Genomic DNA, 14,099 nt, shown 5'->3' with positions numbered 1-14,099 from the left:
GCTCCTGTCAATCACACAGTGCCCATATGCTCCTGTCAATCACACAGAGCCCACGTGCTCCTGTCAATCACTGAGTGCCCACGTTCCCCTGTCAATCACACAGTGCCTATGTGCTCCTGTCAATCACACAGTGCCCATATGCTCCTGTCAATCACACAGAGCCCACGTGCTCCTGTCAATCACAGTGCCCATGTGCTTCGGCCAATCACTGAGTGTCTACGTGCCCCTGTCAATCACACAGTGCCCATGTGCTTCGGCCAATCATTGAGTGTCCACGTGCCCCTGTCAATCACACAGTGCCCATGTGCCCCTGTCAATCACACAATGCCCACGTGCCCCTGTCAATCACTGAGTGCCCACGTGCCCCTGTCAATCACGCACTGCCCACGTGCCCCTGTCAATCACGCCTATGCTGGGCCCGCCCCTCCCTTTCCCTGGCCCCTCCCTTTCCCTGGCCCCTCCCTTTCCCCGCGCGGTGCCGGTGCTGCCTCCTCCAGGCGGAGCCGCGCAGCTGCCGTCCCGCGCCGCCATGGCCGAGGAGAAGCTCTTCAAGGCGGAGTACGCGAAGAGCGGACGGGCCTCCTGCAAGAAATGCGGCGAAAGCATCGCCAAGGAGTCGCTGCGGCTGGCCATCATGGTGCAGGTGAGTGGGCCGCTGTGGGGACCTGAGGGGAGGGGGCGAGGTGCCTGCCCTTGTCTCCCTGGCTGCAGCTTGCAGGCCTCGTGCTGCAGGTTCAGGCAATACTGGGGCCGGGGGGGGGGGGTCATGCATTCTCCTCCTTCTTTTGCAAATGCATCGGTTTTTATCTTGCTTCAGATCATTGCACGTTTTGCATCCCCCCCCCCCCCCCCCCCCTTTTATTCAGCGTGCCTGCATTTTGCTGATGACTCATTGGAAAGTAGGTCCGCCTGCAACCTGCATTATTCATTGTAGTGGGGGGAAAAAAAACAATCGTTGCAACTCCCATCCTGCTTGATGCTCTTTGGAAAGTACTTATTCCAGCAATTAAATATTAACAACGAAAGCGTGGTTTTTCCAGTGCATAGCTGGGTAATTGTAAAATCTCAGTGATTTCCCCATCTCCACCTTGCAGACTGAACTCTAACATGAGCTCAGAGTGTTAGGAGCAAATTGCTGCAGATGCTGAAACCTGTACTGAAAACAGCACATTGGAGATCAAACAGCATCCACAGCTCAGAGTGGTCGTCCTCTGGCGAAATCTTGCAGTCCATTTGCTTTTTCCTTGACACAAGTTCTTGCACGGTTCACTGCATGGACAGAATCTGAGGGGAATTTTTTTAGATTTTTTAATTCAGAAATATTGTTGATGCAAATCTGGATCAGCTGGGACTTGAACCTGGAGTTTTGTGGCTCAGACGATGCAAGTGGACGGAGGGGTTGGGAATATTGCAGGGGAATACAAGTGTACTGTTAAAAGCAAAACAATATCACTGGAAGTTTGAGGTCTGAGATACAAAATCAAGACGTGCTCAGCCAGTCATAAAGATATACACAGCTGAAAATGTGTTGCTGGAAAAGCGCAGCAGGTCAGGCAGCATCCAGGGAACAGGAGAATCGACGTTTCGGGCATAAGCCCATCTTCAGCCTAAGAAGGGCTTATGCCCGAAACGTCGATTCTCCTGTTCCCTGGATGCTGCCTGACCTGCTGCGCTTTTCCAGCAACACATTTTCAGCTCTGATCTCCAGCATCTGCAGGCCTCACTTTCTCCATAAAGGTATACACAGCATGGAAACAGACCCTTCGGTTCATCTCGGTCCCACTGACCAGATATCCTAATCTGGTCCTATTTGCCAGGCTTTGGCCTATATCCATCTAAACCCTTCCTATTCATGTCCCCATCCAGATGCCTTTTAAATGTTGTAATTGTACCAGTCTCGAGAGTGTGATGCTGGAAAAGCGCAGCAGGTCAGGCAGCGTCCAAGGAACAGGAGAATTGACGTTTCGGGCATAAGCTCTTCATCAGCCCTCATTGTACCAGTCTCCTCCACCTTTCCTGGGCATTCATTCCATACAGCCACCAGCCTCTGCGTAAAAACATTGCCCCTTGGATCCCTTTTAAATCTTTCCCCTCTCACCTGAAACCTATGCCCTCTAGTTTTGGACTCCCCTACCCTTTGGGAAAAGAACTTGACTACTCAATCTGTCCTTGCTACTTGTGATTTTATACACTTCTATAAGGTGACCACTCCGATGGGAAAATAGGCCCAGTCTATTCAGCCTCTCCCTGTAGGTCTCAGATAATAATCACAGGTCAGCGTTTGATCAGAGCTAGGTAAGATTAGATTCCCTGCAGTGTGGAAATAGGCCCTTTGGCCCAACAAGTCCACACCGACCCTCTGAAGAGTGACCCTCCGAAGAGTAACCCACCCAGACCCATTCCTCTCTGACTAATGTAACGCAAGGAAGGTTTTCAGGATCTGGGTGGAACATGATGGGGCACAAGACGGGAAACACCAGATGACCTGTCTTTCAGTGATTCAGGGAGTAATAATGGGACAGTGAAAGAGAATTGTGGACAATCGTCTTCAGAAAGCAAATTGAGTGGAGTGGGGACTAAGGCCGACATAAGGAAAGGAAACGGGAGCGGGATGGAGAGAGACAGGAACACGTTCCGAGATTGTTGAGTGTGGAAGTCTCTTAAGGTGCCAAGTTGAACATTGGAACAAAGGGCAGGAGTTGGAGGTGTCAGTGTGGGAGCAAGGTGGGGAGTTAAAATGGCCGCAGGAACCTCGGGATCATGCCCATAGACAAACAGAGGTGTCTGCAAAGCAGGCCCCAGTGGAGAGGAAACCACAGTGTGAGCAGCAAATACAGTAGAGTGGATTGAAAGAAGAGAGTGTAAATCTACAAACAGGCAAATGGGAGCAGGAGTCAGCCATTTAAGTAACCCCCCCTCCCCGAGCCTGCTTTGTCCTTCAGGACCAAGATGTCTGATCATCCAACCCCAAGGCCATTGAGCCCGTGGCTGTTGGTGCATTCCTGCAGCCCCACCTGAAGGTCCGCACATTTCGCTGAGTTTTTACCTCCGTTGCTCGCTGTGTGTGAGGCAGAAGATAATTCAGGTCCTGAACCCCTCCTCGCTAAACAAATCAGATTCTTAAGGGTCAATGCTGAGAGGATGTTTCCCCTCATGGGAGAGTCTAGGATCAGAGGGCACAGTCTCAGGAGAAAGGGGCACCAATTTAAGACTGGTATGAGGAGGAATTTATTCCCTTAGAGGGTCGTGAAGTCTTTACCACCGAGACAAAGTCCTCCTGGGGACAGAGTCCTTGTGGATATCAAATGCTGAGATGCTTGATCAGTTGAGGAATTGAGGTTATGGGGACAGGGTTGGAAAGTGGACGTGGGAAATGTCTGATCAGCTATTAAATGGCCAGGTAGGCTCGATGGACCAAACAGCCTACTCCTGTTGATGGTCTCTGTGGCTGAAATCCCTCTAACTCTCTCCCTTTCTGTTTGACTACCTTTTCGTAGAATCCCTACAGTGTGGAAACAGGCCCTTCGGCCCAACAAGTCCACACCGACCCTCCGAAGAGTAACCCACCCAGACCCATTCCCCTACATTTACCCCAGACGAGTGCACTAAGCCTACACATCCCTGAACGCTATGGGACAATTTAGCATGGCCAATTCGCCGAACCTACACATCTTTGAATTATGGGAGGAAACCGGAGCACCCGGAGGAAACTCTCAGACACGGGGAAAATGTGCAAACCCCACACAGCCAGTCACCCGAGGCTGCAATTGAACCCAGGTCCCTGGCGCTGTGAGGCAGCAGTGCTAACCACTGAGCCACCCTGCAGCACCTCAGCTAGCTAATTGTTTCGTTTCTCTGCGCCCGTTGTGTGAATGTGAATCCTGGGGTTTGTTTGGACCTTCAGCTGTGGTAAAGATTCGCTGTCAATGCAGGTTGTTGTTGGTAGTGGGAGCAGAATTTACTGCTTCAGCTTTGAGCCAATGTCACCTACTTGCATACTTAATTTGAACCCTGATCATACAACACGTTATAGGAAAGATGGGAACGCGTTGGAGAGAACACAGAAGTGAATTACAAGACTTCTTGCCCAGATGGGGATAGATTGAAGAAACTGTGACTGAGAGGCAGATTTCCCTGCTGTGTTTAGTCTCCTAGAGGCTTGTATCCTTCTGCAGAAAGGACTTGGCATTTGTGTGGCACCCAGCCAGACTGTTGGTGGTGGTTGTGAGATTTGTCCTTCAGGGGAAACGCATGGAGGTTTGTGAGTTAGTGACAAAAGCAGAGACCACGACAATATTTGTTTGAGGTTAGTTGTGTGACTGAGCTGATCAGCCAGTCCATGTGCTGCGTTTCCTGAGAGTGAGACGTTTTATGTTGTAGCCATTTTGTGAGGGAGAAGTTAGGCCGATGGTTGATCCGATAATGGATGGCCTGGCGTGACCTGGATACAGAGGAAGCCCTTGTTCTGATGTAACGGGATCACACAATGTATTACTTTGAATAATTCATGCCTTGTCTTTGATTTCATGAGATTGACTCGGACATGAAGACGTGGCAGACTGGATGAACTGAATCTTTGGGTAAAAAGATCAGGTCCCAGACCACTCTCCATCTGTCGACCCGCCCCCGCTATTTCTTCCCCTTCCATAAGCTGTACTTACTAAAAGGAGTCCTCTGTTTGAAATCTGTTCAGCAGCTAGAATTCCAACTTTTCTGAATGGGCAGCCTCTCAGTCGGAAAGGCATGGATTCAAACCTCATTCCAGGTAGTGGAGAGTGTAATCCCAGCTGACATTCCCAATGCAGTGCTGCGGGAGTGCTGCACTGCTGGAGGTGTTGTCACTAAGATGAGGCATTGAATTGTTTTTTTCTCTCTCTCACACACGTGCGTGCACACAAGCATGCTCCCTCTCTCGCTGTCACACACATGCGTCATCCCTCTCGCACATGCGTGTGCTCTCTCTCTTACACACGAGCTCTCTCTCATACACATGCCCACACTCTCCCCCGTCATGCGTGCCCTACCTCTCTCATACACATGCCCGCTCTCTCTGTCATGCGTGCCCTACCTCTCTCTCTCATACACATGCCCGCTCTCTCTGTCATGCATGTGCTCTGTCCCTCTCTCATACACATGCCTGCTCTCCCCCCCCCCCCGTCATGCATGTGCTCCCTCTCTCATACACATGCCCACTTTCTCTGTCATGCGTGCACTACCTCTCTCTCTCAAACACATGCCCGCTCTCTCTGTCATGCGTGCACTACCTCTCTCTCTCATACACATGCCCACTCACTCTGTCATGCGTGCACTACCTCTCTCTCTCATACACATGCCCACTCACTCTGTCATGCGTGCACTACCTCTCTCTCTCATACACATGCCCACTCTCTCTGTCATGCGTGCACTATCTCTCTCTCTCAAACACATGCCCGCTCTCTCTGTCATGCGTGCACTACCTCTCTCTCTCATACACATGCCCACTCTCTCTGTCATGCGTGCACTACCTCTCTCTCTCATACACATGCCTGCTCTCTCTGTCATGCATGTGCTCTGTCCCTCTCTCATACACATGCCTGCTCTCCCCCCCCCCGTCATGCATGTGCTCCCTCTCTCATACACATGCCCACTCTCTCTGTCATGCGTGCACTACCTCTCTCTCTCAAACACATGCCCGCGCTCTCTGTCATGCGTGCACTACCTCTCTCTCTCATACACATGCCCACTCACTCTGTCATGCGTGCACTACCTCTCTCTCTCATACACATGCCCACTCTCTCTGTCATGCGTGCACTACCTCTCTCTCTCAAACACATGCCTGCTCTCTCTGTCATGCGTGCACTACCTCTCTCTCTCATACACATGCCCACTCTCTCTGTCATGCGTGCACTACCTCTCTCTCTCATACACATGCCCACTCTCTCTGTCATGCGTGCGCTACCTCTCTCTCTCATACACATGCCCGCTCTCTCTGTCATGCGTGCACTACCTCTCTCTCTCATACACATGCCCGCTCTCTCTGTCATGCGTGCCCTACCTCTCTCTCTCATACACATGCCCGCTCTCTCTGTCATGCGTGCACTACCTCTCTCTCTCAAACACATGCCCACTCTCTCTGTCATGCGTGCCCTACCTCTCTCATACACATGCCCACTCTCTCTGTCATGCGTGCGCTACCTCTCTCTCTCATACACATGCCCGCTCTCTCTGTCATGCGTGCACTACCTCTCTCTCTCAAACACATGCCCACTCTCTCTGTCATGCGTGCCCTACCTCTCTCTCTCATACACATGCCCACTCTCTCTGTCATGCGTGCACTACCTCTCTCTCTCATACACATGCCCACTCTCTCTGTCATGCGTGCACTACCTCTCTCTCTCATACACATGCCCACTCTCTCTGTCATGCGTGCACTACCTCTCTCTCTCATACACATGCCCGCTCTCTCTGTCATGCGTGCACTACCTCTCTCTCTCATACACATGCCCGCTCTCTCTGTCATGCGTGCACTACCTCTCTCTCTCATACACATGCCCACTCTCTCTGTCATGCGTGCACTACCTCTCTCTCTCATACACATGCCCGCTCTCTCTGTCATGCGTGCACTACCTCTCTCTCTCATACACATGCCCACTCTCTCTGTCATGTGTGCACTACCTCTCTCTCTCATACACATGCCCACTCTCTCTGTCATGCGTGCACTACCTCTCTCTCTCATACACATGCCCGCTCTCTCTGTCATGCGTGCACTACCTCTCTCTCTCATACACATGCCCACTCTCTCTGTCATGCGTGCACTACCTCTCTCTCTCATACACATGCCCGCTCTCTCTGTCATGCGTGCACTACCTCTCTCTCTCATACACATGCCCACTCTCTCTGTCATGTGTGCACTACCTCTCTCTCTCATACACATGCCCACTCTCTCTGTCATGCGTGCACTACCTCTCTCTCTCATACACATGCCCGCTCTCTCTGTCATGCGTGCACTACCTCTCTCTCTCATACACATGCCCGCTCTCTCTGTCATGCGTGCACTACCTCTCTCTCTCATACACATGCCCACTCTCTCTGTCATGCGTGCACTACCTCTCTCTCTCATACACATGCCTGCTCTCTCTGTCATGCGTGCACTACCTCTCTCTCTCATACACATGCCCGCTCTCTCTGTCATGCGTGCCCTACCTCTCTCTCTCATACACATGCCCGCTCTCTCTGTCATGCGTGCACTACCTCTCTCTCTCATACACATGCCCGCTCTCTCTGTCATGCGTGCACTACCTCTCTCTCTCATACACATGCCCACTCACTCTGTCATGCGTGCACTACCTCTCTCTCTCATACACATGCCCACTCTCTCTGTCATGCGTGCACTACCTCTCTCTCTCATACACATGCCCGCTCTCTCTGTCATGCGTGCACTACCTCTCTCTCTCATACACATGCCCACTCTCTCTGTCATGCGTGCACTACCTCTCTCTCTCATACACATGCCCACTCTCTCTGTCATGCGTGCGCTACCTCTCTCTCTCTCATACACATGCCCGCTCTCTCTGTCATGCATGTGCTCCGTCCATCTCATACACATACCTGCTCTCTTCCCCCTCCGTCATGCGTGTGCTCCCTCTCTCATACACATGCCCACTCTCTCTGTCACGCGTGCGCTACCTCTCTCTCTCATACACATGCCCGCTCTCTCTGTCATGCATGTGCTCTGTCCCCCCCTCATACACATGCCTGCTCTCTCCCCCCCGTCATGCGTGTGCACCCTCTCTCATACACATGCCCACTCTGTCATGCGTGCGCTCCCTCTCTCTCTCTCATATACATGCCCGCTCTCTCATTGGGTGAGCGGGCAAACAGGTGGCAGATGCAGGATGGCATCGCCAAATGTGAAGCTGTATAATCCAGTGTGAAAATTGGAAAGGAAGAGAATCATTTAAATAGCGATGCGTAGGGGAAAGTATGGATGTACAAAGCGATCGGACTGTCATTAGTCAGTGAAAGGAGATATGTAAATGCAGGGAGCAGTTAGGATGTCAAACGGTATGCAGAGGAACCTCGATTATCCAGCATTCGATTATCCGAATTTTGCAACGTCCCAGTGCTTGGCCAAACAGTGTTATCTGCTGTTAGATTATCCAAACATATTCCCCGTCTGTGCCATTGGGATAATCGAGGTTCCTCCGTATTGGTGTGCATTGCAAGATGATTTGAGTTCAGAAGGAGGGACGTCTTACTCCAGCTACATGGGACTTTAGTGAGACCAGGCCGAGAGTACTGTGGTCTACAATCTGAGAAAGTACATCCTTGGGAGAGACAGGATGCAGTGGAGAATCATTGGGTTGGTAATGGGAATAACAGGACTGTCGTGTGATGAGAGATTGGTCACTGGGCCTGTATTAACGAAATGTTTTGATTTGATTTGTTGTCACATGTGCCTCAGTACAGTGAAAAGCTTTGTTTGTGAGCAGTAGTAAGCAAGGACGTACAGATCATAGGGTGAACAAAATCTTAGAGCAAGACATACAGATTACATCACACGGGACACGCACTGGGCAAGATCAACATCAACAAGGTCAACTTTATTTGAAGTTCGAGGCCATTCATCAGTCTAATAACAGCAGGGAAGAAGCTGTTCTTAAACCTACTGGTCATGTGTTCAGGCTTCTGCATTGTCTGGAGGCTAGAGCGAGGGAATGTAGTCTCCGAATACAGGGTAGGAGATGAGGGCAAATATCTTCCCTCAGCAGTGAACCTGTCGAATTCTGTCCCACAGAAGGCTGTAGAGACCAAATCACTGAATATATCCAAGTCTGAGATTGATTTTAATTTTTTAAAGTTTAAGGCTGAAAGGGTATGGAGAGAATGTGGGACGTTGAGATCGAGGATCAGCCATGATCATGTTGAATGGTGGAGCAGACACGAAGGGCCGAATGGGCTGCTGATCCTTGTTTCTTTCTGACACTGCTTTGTTTCTCAGGAATGTCAGGAGCGGGAGGCACAGAAACTGTCCCTGACAGCACCACGTCACCGAGGGAGGTGGGATCCTGAGCCCATTTCCAACTCCTGCTACCTACCATTGAACTGCTCACGGCCTTTGCCCTCCCTCTCCCTGACTCCCAGTCTCTGGCTTCCCTGGACATAGGGACCTTCAGCCTCAGTATGGTCACAGCCAGGGAGACTTTATCCAACAGGGAACACTGACACCGTCCTGTGCACGTGCCTGACTCCTCCCATCTTCAGGACGTGCAGCACCGGGCCCATTACCCTAGGCTAACATCCACGCCATGAGGAGGCTATTCGGCCCCTCGAGCCTACTGTGCCCTGGGATAAAATCATGGCTGATCCGAACTCCATGTTCCCACCCCTGTCCTCCTTTACCTCCATAACCTTTCACCCCGTCACTTCTCCAGGGCCTACTTCCCAGTTCCCCCGCCTCAGAAATGCTGAAAGACTCCACTGTCGCCACCTTTCAAAAGGTGCTTGGCCTCCTGTGCTCATCCCCCACTCGACTGGGCCTCCACTGGTTGAGAAACACTGACCCCAAGTTGCAGCCACCACCCCCCCCCTTCCATCCTGCTGCTGTTGTTCTCCCAGTCTGACTGTCATGTGAAACCTGTTCCCCTACAGTCACCGATGTTTGATGGAAAGGTACCCCACTGGCACCATTACGCCTGCTTCTGGAAGCGAGCACGGGTTGTGTCACCCTCGGACGTGGACGGATTATCAGACCTTCGCTGGGATGACCAAGAGAAGATTAAAAAGGCCATCGAAACTGGCGGGACGGGAGGAGGTACCTTTTTTTAATATTGCTTCCGCGTTTAGAATCATCGAATCCCGACAGGGTGAAAACAGGCCATTTGGCCTAACAAATCCGCACTGACCCTCTGAAGAGTATCCCACCCAGACCCATTCCCCTATTACTCTACATTTCCCCTGACTAATGCACCTAACCTACACTTCCCTGAACACTATGAGCAATTTAGCACAGCCAGTTCACCTGACCTGCACATCTTTGGACTGTGGGAGGAAACCGGAGCACCCGGAGGAAACCCACGCAGACACAGGGAGAATGGGACAGGAATTCCAAATCTACTCCCTGCACTATCACTTCACTCAGTCTTTTATCCCTGACCGACTCGGTCTCTCGCTTCTTCCATTTTACTCTCTCTTGATTTAGCTTTCAAATTAAATTAAATTAAATTAGGATGAAGACAGAACCTGTTATCTCGCTCCTCGAACCTGCTCATGTTTCACCCTCCCCTCCCGGCTTTTATATTTAGGTCGCTTGATTTTTTTATTGGAAATGTTTTGTTATTTTACGAAGGTTGAGAACGTTAATTCTTTGGTGGATTTTAATTGGATAAATAGTTCAAGATAGTAGATTGATCCACATGATTTTGAAACAAATGGAACACCTCGCCCTAGTTTGGGAGCTATTTTCCTGGTTCCTCACTGTTAGCATGTTTAGTGATCAGTAATTTAAAAATATTTGTCTCAACAGTTTGTTGCCTTTGAGGTCCCTGATATCTTAGGTTTGTCAGTCCCATTGTCCTACACACAGAACATCTGATCATACTGAGATGCACACCACACTTCAATCAACTCGAAAGACGTTGGGCTTTCCATGATGTTTCAAGCATGCAAAATCGGCTACATTTTTCTGAAGTAAATTATCATCCGTTGTCTTTTTCAAGTGCAGTGCTATCTGAATTTCCATGGGACAAGTCCAGGGTAAGAGTGCCCGGATTTCTCACACCCAATCTATCCCACTTCACAGACCATGCCCAGGGCCTGAGGAGGATAAGGGCTTTTTGTAATTATTCCCCAGCTCCCTGGCTTCCCTTTGAGACCCGTAGACCAGACATTCTGTTCCTGCCTGTGGCTTCATTCCCTGTCCTACCACTTTGTTCTGCTTCCAATATTGTGACCCTTGGGTTCTGGGCTCAGCCTCATTGGTGGATTGATTCTAAGTTACAAACTGAGATTTATTTTACTCAGTACCTTGTGCAGACAGTGGGGAGACATGTTTAAACCTGCATTTACACCCTTCCCATATAGTTACAGAATAATAACAACAGAAATAGGAGGCCATTGAGCCTGTCATTCCCAAACTCTCCCACTAGTCTCACTCCCCCTGCTCTTTGACTGTATGTTTGTCTTTCCTCCCATCTGCGGGTTGGGTCATGGTCTTCCATTGGATTGGTCTGCTCTTCTGGGCTAGATTCTGCAGTGGTTTTTCTTTTAGATTAGATTCCCTACAGTGTGGAAACAGGCCCTTCGGCCCAACCAGTCCACACCGACCCTCCGAAGAGTAACCCATCCTCCTCTGACTAATGCACCTAATAACTGTGGACAATTTAGCATGGCCAGTTCACCTGACCTGTTGGTTTCTGTGGAATGACTCCCTGGCCTTTCCCACCTGCCTTGAGGTGAGGTGTACTCTGCGGGTCGAAAATCAATTCAGCCAGTAAGTGGCGGTGTGGGATTGGCTCAGAGGGAGAGACATTACCCATTCCACCACAAGACCTCCCTGCTTTTTCATTACCCTCTTACAGGTATCTATCCAAATCTGTTTGGAAGGTTGTTATTGATCCTGTCTCCCACCGTGTTTGCAGGCAGCTGTTCCTCTCGTTCTTCTCCCTGTGCCTTGGAATCTGGGTCCTCGCCATGGCAACCAACCTTCCTGCCATTGGAAGTGGGTTCTCCTTCCGTATTTTTAACAGAACCTTTTTTAATTAGGAGTGCCTCTATCGAATCACCTCTCGATCTTCTTTAATAAATAAACTTAGGTTCGCTGTCCACCAGAGAACAATTAGCAGGTGAGACCATGAGGCGTAGGTTGTGTCTGTGCGTAATCTACTGTGGCCAAAACATGGAGACTTGTGGATTCTGGGAGAATGTGTGGGAATTGTTGGTTCCACTATCTCTTTGCTTCACGTGTTCTTTCTCAAACCCACAGGGAAAGGTGGTGAGCAGGGAGACAGTAAAGGGGAGAAGACCTTGATTGACTTTGCAGTGGAGTACGCTAAATCAAACAGGAGCACCTGTAAAGGCTGCAGTGAGAAAATAGAAAAGGTGAGAGGACATCACATGATCACTTCCAACATTGAAGAGTTAGAACAGCCCAACACGGTAATTGGGGCCTAGTTAGAACAACGGAAGCTGGAATTTGGGGCCTACTTAGAATAGCGCAGTTTCGTTCTTGGGGCCTTGTTAGAATAATACAGTCTGGATGTTGGGGCCCAGTTAGAATAACACAGTTTGGTTGCTGGGGCTTGGTTAGAATAATGTAGCCTGGATGTTGCGGCCTAGTTAGAATGACGTGGTCTGGATGTTGGGGCATAATTAGAATGACGTGGACTGGAAGTCATGACCTAGCTGGAATAACGCGGTCTGGATATCGAGGCCTAGTAAGAATAATGTGGTCTGGATATGGGGCCTGTTTAGAATAAAGCGCTGTGGAAATTGGGGCCTAGTTATAATAATGCAGTCTGGATGTTGGAACTGTAACAAATAGTAATACATTATTAAAGTTAAAAATATTCCAAGGGACTTTTCAGGAGCATTCCAATACAAAATATGGAACAGTACCATCCAGGAGTTGGCATTTGGTCTTTCGTTATGTTATTTTTAAAGTTACTTTATGCTGCAGGCAAGAAGAAAATAATCTCAGTTTCATTCAGACATCAGTGATTAGTGCAGACTGGTATTTTCTGAAGATGTGGTTTATACTGCAGAGAAGTCACTTTATATTCAAGGCTGATAAATGTGTGCAGGGCCAGAGCATGATGAGGCATTCTGGGATTGGGGCAAGGTTGAAGCCATTATGGTTTTCTTCACCAGCGTTAATTGCCGATTCCTCATTGCCCTGCGGAAGGCGATGATGAGCTGTACCCTGAACTGCCAGAGTTTCTGGGTGTGCAGGGACAGTCACAATGCCAAGAGATGGGAATTCCAGAATTTGGACCCAGTGACAGTGAAGGTACGGCAATATATTTCCAATTCAGGATGGTGAGTGGCTTGGAGGGGAACTTCAGGTGGTGGTGTTCCCATGTATCTGCTGCCCTTGTCCTCTGAGATTGAAGTGGTTGTGGGTTTGGGACGTGCTGTCTAAGGACTTTTGGGTGAATTTCCACAGTGCGTCCTGCAGATAGTACTCACTGCTGCTGCTGGGTGGTGGAGGTAATGGATGTTTCAGCTGGTTTAGCACAGACAGGAGCCCAGCGCCCAGCCTCCTCCCATTTCACTGTTCTTTAAACATCTTGTTGTGTTTCCGACACACAGGATACTGTCCGTGTCTCGAAGAAAATGATTGATCCGGAGAAGCCACAGCTGGGGATGATCGATCGTTGGTACCATCCTGCCTGCTTCGTGACCAACAGAGCAGAACTGGGCTTTCTGCCCACCTATAGTGCCACCCAGCTGAAGGGCTTCAGCACTTTGAGCGCAGAAGACAAGGCAGCACTAAAGAAACAACTACCAGCTGTCAAGAGTGAAGGGTATTTATGAATATTCATGTATCCATTAATATAACCTCTGCTCGGGATCGAGTGGTCTATTTCACATTTGTTTGTCTGTATCTGTGCTGTGCACCAAACTATTTCTAATTACCTGTGCATTATTCTATATATGAATCACCTGAACCCCTGATTAGATTCCAGTCTATAATCACTCCCAGGGATCCATTATTCTATATATAAACCATCTGAACCCCTCGATTAGATCCCAGTCTGTAATCACTCCCAGGGCTCCATTATTCTGTATATAAACCATCTGAACCCCTCGATTAGCTTCCAGTCTGTAATCACTCCCAGGTATCCATTATTCTATATATAAACCATCTGAACCCCTCGATTAGATCCCAGTCTGTAATCACTCCCAGGGATCCATTATTCTATATATAAACCATCTGAACCCCTCGATTAGATCCCAGTCTGTAATCACTCCCAGGGATCCATTATTCTATATATAAACCATCTGAACCCCTCGATTAGATTCCAGTCTGTAATCACTCCCGGGGATCCATTATTCTATATATAAACCATCTGACCTTTTAATTAGATTTTCACCTTTCCTCAGCCCTGCTGTTCTCAGTT

General features: G+C 49.4%; 1 protein-coding gene across 1 annotated transcript in view; it reads left to right on the top strand.

Annotated features, from left to right (window-relative positions):
* Window positions 1–484: 484 nt before the first annotated feature.
* Window positions 485–14,099, top strand: part of parp1 (poly (ADP-ribose) polymerase 1) — a 67,521-nt gene continuing 53,906 nt past the window's right edge. Inside the window, exons 1-4 of the mRNA XM_087984170.1 lie at window positions 485–643; window positions 9,631–9,793; window positions 11,963–12,078; window positions 13,288–13,502. Of these exons, the coding sequence (XP_087840296.1) occupies window positions 530–643; window positions 9,631–9,793; window positions 11,963–12,078; window positions 13,288–13,502 (608 nt within the window). The 5' untranslated portion in view covers window positions 485–529. The remainder of the gene's footprint in view (window positions 644–9,630; window positions 9,794–11,962; window positions 12,079–13,287; window positions 13,503–14,099) is intronic.

The sequence above is a fragment of the Chiloscyllium plagiosum genome, unplaced genomic scaffold (assembly GCF_037043375.1).
Source record: "Chiloscyllium plagiosum isolate Xiang-an unplaced genomic scaffold, Cpla_swu_hap1 HiC_scaffold_3, whole genome shotgun sequence".
Taxonomy (NCBI): Eukaryota; Metazoa; Chordata; class Chondrichthyes; order Orectolobiformes; family Hemiscylliidae; genus Chiloscyllium; species Chiloscyllium plagiosum.
This window is presented reverse-complemented; position numbering and strand designations above follow the sequence as displayed.